The following is a 12,516-nucleotide window of genomic DNA, read 5'->3' on the forward strand; positions in this document are numbered from 1 at the left end:
TCCTAGGGGCACTATTCACTTTCATTTGGGGAGGAGACCCGGCCCTCTCCTGCTGCCCCAGGGACCACCGCCTCCCCGGGGCTTTTAAATAAAATGATGCAGGGGTCCACATAGCCCCCCCGCAACCCCAGGGGACCGCCACCTCCCCAGGGCTCGAGTTATAGTTAACTTAGGGCACAAGTTATAGTTACTTGATATAACTCTAACTATAACCGGTGAATTCCTATGGCATAGTATGCTTAAAATGTGAGCCTAACTATAATGTCCCTGTAACCTTTGGGTTTTTTAGTGAATTTCTAAGTTTTTTCATTCTATTTCCTCACTATAACGTCCCTGTAACCTTTCGTTTATTTACAAATATTGAAAGAGTATCCTTCCAGTACAAAATACTATACTTAGACATAGTTAAAACATTTTCTAAATAATTTTCTATGTAAATTGTACATTACAGCAGCCATGCAAACTTAGAAATGTTTTGATAAAATAATAGTTTTTTCACAATTTCTAACACATTACGCAGTCTTCAGGATTAAATCCCTGTCTACCTTTTTCAGTAAATAGGGATTTGCACCAAAACAAATGGATGATTTCATGGGAATGCCCATGCACCACCCATAGAAAAACTCCTTGATGCAAAATAATGCAAAGTACAGCATATACTTTGTATTACTTTAGGCTTCCTTCAAATGCACATCAGGATTCGAATTGCAATGTAAATCATAAATCCCCAAATAACACTTTGCACTAGGTGTAAATAACTTTTGTGAGGGTAATTCAGCACAAAATGTTAGTACATTTCAGAAGGTAGTTATATTTTGGACCTAGTTCCCATAGGAGAAGAGTTTTTTTGGCCAATAACTTTGGTGCCTTTTGATGAATCCTCATAACATTTTCAAAACTATTTTGCCACTCAGTTCAGCTGCTGTGTTGTCAGTTTCAGGGTGCATCATTATGCGGGGGGCTGAGAAAAAGGGTGGCCCCTAAACATGTTTTCCTCATGCAATTTACCAGAGGGATTTTAGACACAACTGCAGCCCGAATTACTGGACAGAATTATATCTAATTTGGCAGAAAGATAGGTCTTGGTCCAGAAAGCGCACTTTTTAGGGTTGAGCCTGGCAGTGTATGCTGTTGTGTGCAAGAAAAAGGGCTTGGAGCCCGTCTGTCGCTCACCATTTGTTCGTTTTGGCACTCTTCTTTACAGCCTCGTAATTCGTCAAGGCGTGCCTGGCACCACTTCCGTTTCTCTGTGTGGAGCAACGACCAACCACTAATTGATTCAACTCAGTTAGTGCCTGTGCGCTACTCCCGACATGATCGAGGTACTATTTTGTTCTTTTTAACTTCTAATGCCCTGCAAACAGAAGGCTTGTGACTGGCAAAACGTGCCCAGCAGGACAAACAAAACTGCAAAGTTTTATTTTTCAAAGCTAACTTTCTTTATTTTGCCAAGTAGTCTTTTCTCACTTTCCACTCATGTTTTCTTTCGTTTTCGCTCATGAGTGGTCTTCTCAAAAGATGACAATTAACTTGTTTGGCATACTGTAAAGCAACAATGTTTCTTTATTAAGTGTAATCTTGGAAATGATGCTTTAATATATCATGCAGTACACACCAATCCACCACACTCAAATCCACCCCACTACAATCCGCCCCAATTTAACCCAATTTACCCCAGCCCAATCCAGTCCACTCCATCCAGTCCAATCCAACCCACCCCACTTCAATACTTCAATCTCCCAACCCACCCCATCTAATCTGCCCACTACAATTCACCCCAATCTAATAAAAAACAATCTATACCTCTCCAAAGCAATCTGCCATACTCCAATCAAAACAATTTGCCCCACTCCAATCCAAAACAATATGTCCCGCTCCAGTCCAAAACAATCTGCTACACTCCAATCAGAAATATTCTGCCCCTCCAACCTGGCCCAACCCAAAACAATCTGCCCCAATGCAATCTGCTGCACTACAATCCAAAACAATCTGCCCACTCCCCTCTGCTTAACTTCAATCCAAAACGATCTGTCCTGCTTGAATCCACCCCACTTCAATCTGCCACACTCCAGTCTTCCCCACTCCAATCCAAAACAGTCTGCCCCACTCCAATCCCAAACAATATGCCCCACTCCAATCCACCCCACTCCTTCCCAATTCACCCCACACCAACCCAATCCACCCCGCTGCAATCCACCCTAATACAATCTGCGCACTCCGATCCAAAAAAATCTGTCCCACTCCAATCTGCCCCATTCCAATCTTAAACAATATGCCCCACTCCAATCTGCCCGTTCTAATCCAACACAATCTGCTGAACTCCTATGTGCCCCACTCAAATCCAAAACAATCTGCCCCACACCAATCCATTTCAATCTGCCCAACTCCAATCCATTTCAATCTGCCCAACTCCAACCTGCCCCACTCCAATCTGTTCCACTTTAATTAAAAAACAACCTGCCTCACTACAATCCCAAACAACCCACTCCAATCCAAAACTATCTGCCCCCCTCTAATCCAATAAACCTCACCTCATCCCAACCAGACCTTGAAAAATCATGAAAATACTACTAGACCTGCTGGTCGAGCATCTTGAATAATCTACTCGACCTAACTGTAATGTACTTGATTCGGAGATGGGTCTCAAATTATGTGATCCTAGACAAATATTGTGTTTTACAGTCACCTTTTTCTTTATTCCCACATATGAGTGCACCTTCAAATATGTGAACTCTGCATTTCTTTTGTAAAAAAAATCTTCTTTTGTTTGATTAAATACACTAAACGTTTTCTCCATGTATAATCTAGCCCACAAACAGGGTACATATGATCCATGCATGACCTGCCCCTTAGTTTACTAATAGCTTTGCCATCAGGGCAGGAGTGTTTCTCAGTTTATGTTTAAACACTCTCTTTTAATAGATATATTACTAAAGCATGATGTGGTAGCGCACTGTCGTTTACAGACAGTAAATTTCCAAGAAATGTCCAAAAACCTTCCCACAAACTTGAAGCTTTATTGATAAAACTATATAGTGTATTAACAATAATCTGTGAAAATTGGCTTTCAGAAAACATTTTTCATTTGTACATCCCAAGTAAAGTGTTCTGACTTTTGTTCCTATCCTATTATATATTTTTTTCATCATACAGAAGTACAGAAAATGATCTTTCACAGCTACTGAAATATATTTTGAAATGTTTGTAAAGTTGACTTAGTTATATAAATGTTGTGTGTTCAGAAAAACCTGATACCAAAGGCCTTTCATTTCACATAGGTCAGACAGTTCACCTTACAAAATCCTGGAACTCTGCAGTCACAAGAAATAATATTTGCACTGCAAGAAGACAAACTGACTTTTGACCTGGTCTTTAAACACAGAGCAAATGTTACAAGAATCAGATTTAAAGGCATCTTAATTGCTAATTCAGTTTCTGACTGAAGAGAAAACCTGTTCTTTGTCCACTGGCCAGAAGGGTTAAGTGGAATCTAAAAATAGCTGGACCTCATAACATAAAACTGGCCATAGGGAGTGGTGAGTAGATTTGTTGAGCCCTGCCAACCCATTCCATTCCATCCCAACTCAACCCACTCCAATCCACCCCAGCCCACCCCACTACAACCAAGTCTGCCCCACGCCAGTCCAATCCACCCCACACCAATCTAATCCACCCCAATCCAGCCCAGACCAATCTACCCCACTCCAATCAATACTCCTCATCCCAATCAACCACACCCCAATCCACTCCAGTCCAGTCCACCCCACTCCAGTCCAATCAACCCCACTCTAGTCCGATCCATCCTACTTCAATCCAACCCACCCTATCCCACTCCAACCCACCCCACTCCAATCATCCAACCTACTCCAATCATCCTACCCTACTCCAATCAAACCCACCTTACTCCAATCCAACCTACCCCACCCCACTCCAACCCATCACACCACACTCCAATCCAATCCACCCCACTCCATTCAAGTCCACCTCTACCCAATCTATCTCACCTCAGTACAATCCACCCCACTCCAATACAATCCACTTTAATCCACTCCACTCAGTCCAATCCAGTCCACATTCATCCACTGTACTCCAGCCAAATCCACCCCACTCCAAACCACCTTAATCTGCCCCACTTCAATCCAGTAAACCCCTCTCCAAAAACCCACACCAATCCAATCCACTTCGACCCACTCCAATCCAATCCGATCCACCCCACTCCAGTTCAATTCACAGTAATCCACTCCACTCCAATCCACCCCAACCCAATCCACCTCACCCCAATCCAGTCCATGCCACCCCATCCAATCCACCCCAATCCATTACACCATGCTCAATTCAGTCTACTCCATCACACCCCGCTCTATCCAATCCATCTCACTCCACCCCAATCTGATACACCCCAATCCGATATACCCAACTCCTGTCCACCGCACTCCAGTACACCCACTGTAGTCCAATTCACCCCATGTCAATCCAATCCACTTCACCTTAACCCAATCTACCTCCTCCAGTCCACCCGCCCCAATCCACCCCACCCTATTTCAATCCACTCCACCCAACTCCAATCCACCTCACTCCACTCCAATCCACCCCATTCTACCCCAATCCAGCCCACACCATGCCATTTCATTCCACTGCATTTAATACAATCAATCCAGTCTACCCCACTCCAATCGACCCAACTCCAATACAATCCACTCCACTCTAATCCACCCCACTACAATCCACCCTACTACAATCCAATTCACCCCTCCCCATCCCAGTTCAGTCCATACCACCCCACTCCAATCCAATCAATACACCCCACTGCACTCCAACCCACTCCACCTCCAAGCAATCACCCCACTCCAATCCACCCCAATCTAACACACCCCACCCAATCCAATCCAGCCCACCCTAACCCAAACCACCCCACTCCAATCCACCTCACCCACTCCAAACCACCCACTCAGTCAAGTTCACCGCACTCTACTCCAGTCCACCCATGCTATTCCAATCCAGTCCACCTCATCTCAGTTCAGTCCGCCCCACTCCAATCCATCAAGTCCACCACAATCCAAACCCAGCCCATCCCACCCCAATCAAATCCGCACACTCCAATGCAATCCACCCAATCCAGTCCAATCCACCCCACTCCAGTCCAATCTGATCCACTCAACCCCAATCAAATCCACCCCACTCCAATCTAATCTACCCCACTCCAGTCCTATCTAATCAACCCCACCTCAATCCAATCCAACTCATCACACCAATTCAAACCAACCACCCATTCCAATCCAATCCACCCAAATCCCACCCACCTCACCCCAATCCAATCCACCCCACTCCAATCCAATCCACCCCCACCAATCCACCCTATCTAATCCATCCTATTCTACTGCAATCCAATCCACCCCACTACCTCAATCTACTCCAACCCATTCCACCCTATTCAACCCCAATCCACTCTGCATCCCTCTCTGCTACTGAACCCTGCTCAACTCTATGACATTCTAATCCTCCCACTCCACTCTACGACATTCAAACAAATCCACTCTTTGACACTCTACTCTCCCACTCCACTCTGTCACTCCATGCCACTACCTTTTACCCATGCTGAACAGGAACCACACTGGTGTTTAAGATGGCAAAACAATTGCCAAAGCCAATAGCTCTTGTATAGGCGAGACCTATAGGCTTTACCAGTGCTTGTGATTTGGTGTAAATCCATTCAGTAGTTTTGGAGATATTAAAGGAAAATTAAATGGGTATATCGAGGGATGCACAGCCTCTGCCGATCCGACAGATTTCATACTGAGATCTGATTGGCTGCAAGCACTTCAGTCAGGAAGTGTTGGCAGCCATTTTGGGACTTGTACTCAGCCGACTCCAAAAAAAATAAAAAATAAAAAAAGAAGGGGGCAGGGTAGGAATACCCAAAACCCCTAGGCCTAGTGGTGGGGTCCCACAGGCACCCTGCCGGGGCCCAGAGCATTTTTTTTATTTTTGCTGACAAAATCACAGCGGGTCCATATATCTTGGCAAAAAATATTTAAAAAACACAAGCCTGGTCTCATGTGCTTGGTTAAACTTCAGCCCCTGTGTGGGCCAGTTCCCAGGGGCAAACAAAAATAAGCATGCCTCATGGCAAATTTCAAACCTAGGGACCGCCACCTCCCCGAGCCAAGCCAATGTAAATTATGGGGTAGGTGGGCTGCACGAACCCACCCGTCCCGAGGCTGTGTACGGCTCCGGTGGCCGCCAGCTCCCAGTGGCAAGATCTTAGTTTACAAGGAGAGGGCTGCACGCCTACTCCTTCGCCATATACGGCCCCTCTCCTCTTTTACTAAGTGGCTGGGCCCCTTGAGATGGGGTCCCTAGGGCTATACTTGGCCCGGGTAGAAGGGCTGCTTGCCCCCCTCCCTGGTTTTCTGCATATGGGGGTTGGCCACAGTGCCAAAAGCTGTGTGTGGAGCGGGGTTGAGTGCTTGCAGGGGTTGGCTGCAGGAACTGTCCACATGCCAGGGCCTGCGGACAACCCCTGCCTTGCACGGCCAAAGGCCATGTGTGGCCCGGGGTTCTGTGTCTATAGGGGGCTGGCTGCAGGGCTTGGCTGTAGGCCATGCACGACGAGGGTTAGATTAACGTAAGGTAAATCAATATTACTTAGGGTTAAAAAAGCACCCTAGAAATTCACTGAAAAGGCAAAAGGTTATATGGACAATATAGGTAGGAAACTCAATTAAAAACCTTAGAAATGTACTAAAAAATTTTTACAGGTATGTTATAGTTAGGTTCATATTTTACACACAAATAAACATAAAAATGCAACAGTTATAGGTATACTTATCTCAAGAGATTATAACTCGTGCCCTAAGGTAACTATAACTCAAGTAGCCATGCACTGTTATTTACCCTACATAATACATCAGTAATGACAACCTTTATGACATAATTTATAATATAACTGCAACACTTGCAATAAAATTTGTGATGTGAAATGTGTGCATGGCGGCAGCACCAGTTATAGTTACCTCATTAAGTATAACTGTAACTGTTGAATTTCTATGGTTTTGTGTATGTTCAAATACAGACTTGCAGTAATTTACTTTGCACATCGTCTAGTCATTCCGCATAGAAAAGATTGTTCTAGCCTACACAATGGAGGTACAGAACATTCGACTATTGTGGAATTGTGCAGAACATTAGTTTTGCATTAAAAATATTAATTTGCAGATTATTTTGCATTTTGTAGGACTAAAGCTTCAAATTTGTATGTTCAGAAAAACCTGGTGAAGCAGATGCATCTATTTAACAAGGTTGCATCGCTTTCAGATAGCCAGCCAGTAATCATGTTCTGCTCAGAGTATTTCACCCTCGGTAAAATGTAATCATTGCGGTCTCTCGCAAAGTATTCCCAGGCTCATGGAGCCCATGAAAAATATTGTCTTTGAATGCACTCTGTTGGATTTAGTTTTACATTCCATCGATTTGTCTAAGTCCACAGCTAACAAGCATTGGCAAAGCCAGTAAGTCTGGCATTGGTTGCCAGCCCTCTGGGAATTCTTGTTTTGTTTTTTCATGGATTTTGCCAAACGTTATAGTTCAGGAATATGCCTGGCCCTCATCAATCGAAAACAATAACATTTGCTACAGGGAAAAAGTATTTTGGTCTAAAAGAAAATACATTCCCCCAGTATTTTGTGGCAGTGAGGGGAATTACTATGTGTGTGGATGTGTTCCTTGTAAAAGGGTGGCATGCTGTAACTCATAGTGAAGTCAGCCAATGGCTGAAGAAAGTTGGCGAAAACATAAGTATATGCTGGAGAGGTTGGAGAAAAATGTGAATGCCACCAACCACAGACTAACAGGTGACGTCTGGCTGAAACTCCTATTGGTAACTATATTACATACATAATGTTAGTAAAATTAAAAAGTCTTAGATAACACAGAGCTAAAAAAAAAGTCTAAGTCTATCAGACTTGCCATGGCTACAAGCCTCTTGCCTTTAAGAAAGAAAGCAAGACACATATGAACAAACAATGGGAGAAAGAAAGAAGGAAGGAAAGAAAAGCACAGAAAGAAGGCAGGCAAGAAAGAAGTCAAGCAGGCAAGAAACCAGCCAGGCAGAAAGAAAGAAGACAAGACAGAAAGAAGGCAAGAAAGGAAGAAGACAAGAAAAAAAGGAAAAAATGAAAAAGGCACGAAAAACAGTAAGAACGCAAAAGAATGAAGGAAAGGTATAAAAAGAAAGGTGAAAGAAAGAGATGAAAACATTTGTAGAAAACAGTGGGGAAAAAACGCAGTCTCCTTAATGTTAACTTCCCTCGATTCTGCCACTTGTGCAGGTTGCCAACGCAAAAACGCTTTGTACACCTGGCCCCAATATTCCTATCTAAGCAGTTTGCAGAATAGTAGTTATGCTGAACGCTATTTTCAACAGCAAGACGACTTTGATCATTCCAGACACACAGTCACTAAAGAACCAGCTGGGGAGATATACCCAATAAATAGGAATACACAAAAATAGCACTTCCTTCTGTAAATCAACATTTTCCGGTATATTAGCACGTTTCCACAATTCCACTATTTTGCTGCCAATCCTTGGTTTGTACGGGCTCTGCTTGCAGCACACGTTGCGCTTCTGTTTAACAGCACACCAAATTCAAGCTCCTTGTTAAAAACAATCCAACTCAATAGATGCGAAAACACACACGAAGAAACCCGTATCAACTAAGAGCTGCCATCATCTAGAACTGTGCCCATGAGTTTAATAACTGTTTCAATCCTTATGCAGCAATCGGATCCACCATAAACTATAAACTGGTCAACTGAAATTGGCATTCGGGCGGTTGTACCAATGTCATAGTACATTGAACGGCTAAAAAACGAAGCAGTGCAATGTCTTACCCCAGCAGTTTGTGGCCTGGTCTGACTGGCGGTCATATTCCCTCGGGCCCGCTTCCACAGCCCCCTCACAGCCCTGCTGCCTCGCCGCCCATGCTCCTCCCAGTATGGCAAGAAATCCGCGTGAACTCTCGGAGACGTTATCTCCTGTTTTATTTCAGTAGTTCAGGAAACGAGAATGCCGCTGCGCGGCGCGGAGTGTTTTGGTAAGTGACAAGCGCCAGGACACTTTTCCAGCGGCTTTGCTCGCAAACTGAAATCAGCCACACCTCAGTAGCTCGATTTAGCAATCTCTATACTGTTGACCCTCCCTCCAGTCAACACTGCGATTGCCACAACAAGGACCTCATCTCGGAGCTGCGCAAATATACATAGCTTTATTTATTTAAGCTGTGTTGTTTTCACATGACGTTGTTCAAAGAAAATATACATGTGCAGGCAACATTTACCAGTTATTAAATTCCACTCAAAAGTCTTTAATTTAACATACGCTGACTCAGTGTCATGGTTGGGCAGGCTACAACAGAGGGTAGAGTCATAATGGATCAGTCATACAAAGCCGCCTGAGATTCATCCTATGCATTTATTTAAAAATAATTCTGTCACAGAGATATTGGCACCAAGGAGAAACGGTGACAGCAAATCTGTTCTGGCTTAATAGGTTGCATAGGCTGCATTTTAAAATATCTTACAGGTTGTCTGCCCAGTAAATCTAAGGGAATAATAATAATGATAAGATGCCCCCAGTGGTTAACTCACGTGCTAGAGAGATCTGTGTTTTGTTTAGTCAGAGTTTGACTGATAAAGTAGCATAATGGGTTAATGTGTCTCCTGCATAGCACATGGTGTGGCATGCACATGACAGATTATAATGTTATGTAGATAGGAAAGTGGGTTACTGGCTTTGACCCAGAGCCGCTTTTATTACTTGCAGTTCATAAATTACAATTCTTTTAATATAGGACAGTAAGCTATGAAGTAGCATCAATGACCTTCTTGCAAACTGCAAGACATGGATGGGTTAAAAACCTTATAGACTTTTCTTAATCTGTTATGTGTCTGCTAAAACGGGCTTCTCTGGGTAGTAATACAGGACAACACCATGCAATGTAGGTTTTAAATCCTGACTTTGTGTTTCTCTCGGCCATACAATCTTAGCACATAATACCTGAAAGGAAAGACAATGTGTGACGCCTACACCTTGAAACCCTCTTTGTCTTATATAACATCCTGTACATTGATTTACACTATACAGTTAATATGATTTAATGTCAATATATAATGTGTGCATGTGCTGTAAAGCGCTCTGACACCTTAGAATCAGAAGAATAGCGCTATAAAAGTATTAAGTAAAAAAAGTAGAAAGTGCTATTTAAATTGTTATTCACATTAATGCTCATACTTTAACATATACCTGACCTTCTCATAGTGTATGGAGATTTCTTTACAAATAAGGGTTGTGCAAAATGGAAAACCTGCCTTCAAATCTCTTAAGTACTCAAGTTTCTCTTAAGTACTTGTGAAGTGAAAACAAGCTGTGTGCCTTTGTTTCCCCTTTGCATTGGCATCTAGTTGTTAGGCTCAGATAGCTTCCAGCCAGTACTCAAACATAAGGAGGCTGATGGCTCTTTAATTTGCCCTTTGTTTTGGGCCCAAGCTGGAACAGAAAATAAAAACCCCCCTCATCTCCTGCAGGTTACTGCTCCAAGCAAACAATATGTAAGCCCTGCTGAATTGTGTCCGGATGTTGGCAAATTAGACAAGGACCAATTCAGCATATTTCACTGGCACCATACAGATCCCCAATCTGACTGATTAATAGCTGTTGAATCGCGGATCAGGCTGGTTCCTCCTTCCTTCCAGTACTGCTTGCATATGACAAAGTGACATTTAAAACGAGACCTAATTGAGAGTTTTGGAAATAATGGAAAATATTTAACAGCAGTTAAAACAATTATAATTTTATGATTTGTTTTATTTCGTTATTAGGGCTTTTTGTACAGCTCAATGTTTAAGGTTTGCAGAGTGCAAATCATTTCTAATCTGTAGATAGACATGCATATCATATACATTTTATAATAGGCCAAGAGAATTTGAGAAATTTCCACAAGATTTTGGTAAAATAGTATGAGGGTAATTGTTGGACCTGGCCCTTTTTGCAAGGTCATCCCCAAACTGTTAGCCTCCTTCCTCCTATTATCAGTGTTTGTTGGCTTTAGGACTCAGGGCACTTTATCACTGCTAACCAGTGCTAAAGTGCATATACTTTCTGTGTAAATTGTATTGGTGATTGGTTAAACCATGATTGGCCTTTTTGATTTACCAGCATGTCCCTATTAAAGTGCACTAAAGGGGCCCAGGGCCTGTAAATCAAATGCCACTAGTGGGTCTGCAGCGCTGGCTGTGCCACCCACATGAGTAGCCCTGTAAACATGTCTCAGGCCTGCCATTGCACTGTCTGTGTGTGCAGTATTGCACTGCCAATTCGACTTGGCAAATGTACCCACTTGCCAAGCCTAAACCTTCCCTTTTTATACATCTAAGGCACCCCTAAGGTAGGCCCTAGGTAGCCCCAGCGGCAGGGTGCAGTGTATGTTAAAGGTGGGAGATGTACTGATGTGTTTTACATGTCTTAACAGTGAAATACTGCCAAAAAAGAGAAAAAGAAAAGAAGAAAAAAGAAACCCAGAAAGAAGGTGAGCAAAACTATGGCGGTCGTGAATGAGCGCAGCGTGACCCAGAGCCCAAAAGAGGACTTTCAGACCACACCGCGGCCCAAAAGCATGACGCCCAAAAAGCCGCCCGCTGCAGAAGCGGCTGCCCGAAATGCAGACCACCAATCTGACTGCAGCCCGCTGGACAGTAGGTCCCCCCCCCCGAGCATCAGGCTTGTCCGGAAAATGCTGAAAAAATGTGCGGACCAAGCGGAGAGCATGGACAGAGGAAGCATCCTCCCAAGAACAATCACTAATGGGATATCCTTTCCAGTGAACCAAGAACTGAAGGCGATGATTCCGAAAAATGCAGGCATCACAAATCTCCCGTACTGCATACTCAGGATGGCCATCAACCAACAGAGGAAGAGAACAATGGGCATGTCTATGGTAGGGATCAGGAACAAAAGGTTTGAGTTGAGACACATGAAAAACTGGATGAACTTTCCAAGTCAGTGGTAGACGAAGTCGAACAGAGACTGGATTCAACACATGCAGAACTCTAAAAAGTCCATAGTAACGGGGCTTGAACTTATTCTGGGATAAGTGAAAGGGTAGAAACTAAGAAGAAAGCCATACTTTATACCCTACGCCAAGTATCAGCTACTTTCTTCATATAATGTTTTGTAGCAAAGAGATTGGTACATATCAGGTCCTGTACATGGAGGAGACTTAGAGCAAACGAGGTAACTGCTGTAACAGTGGAGTGTGCACGATTGACATTAGGAAAAGCCGTAGGATAGAAACCATAAGTACAAAAACAATATGTGGACCTTGTTGCACTGTGGACTGTATTGTTATAGGAAAACTCAGTCAATGGTAGATACGAGCATCAATTGCTTTGAGTCGCATTACAAAAGCAGCATAGATATTGTTGTAGTCCTTGATTTAGGCGTTCCGTGTGACCATTAATCTG

The 12,516-nt window shown here is 43.4% G+C and overlaps 1 protein-coding gene across 1 annotated transcript in view; it reads right to left on the reverse strand.

Annotated features, from left to right (window-relative positions):
- SPATA1 (spermatogenesis associated 1) overlaps window positions 1–9,087 on the reverse strand; it is a 277,801-nt gene extending 268,714 nt beyond the window's left edge. The window contains exon 1 of the mRNA XM_069232296.1: window positions 8,890–9,087. Within this exon, the coding sequence (XP_069088397.1) occupies window positions 8,890–8,925 (36 nt within the window). The 5' untranslated portion in view covers window positions 8,926–9,087. The remainder of the gene's footprint in view (window positions 1–8,889) is intronic.
- Window positions 9,088–12,516: the final 3,429 nt, after the last annotated feature.

This window comes from Pleurodeles waltl, chromosome 4_2, assembly GCF_031143425.1.
Source record: "Pleurodeles waltl isolate 20211129_DDA chromosome 4_2, aPleWal1.hap1.20221129, whole genome shotgun sequence".
Lineage (NCBI taxonomy): Eukaryota > Metazoa > Chordata > Amphibia > Caudata > Salamandridae > Pleurodeles > Pleurodeles waltl.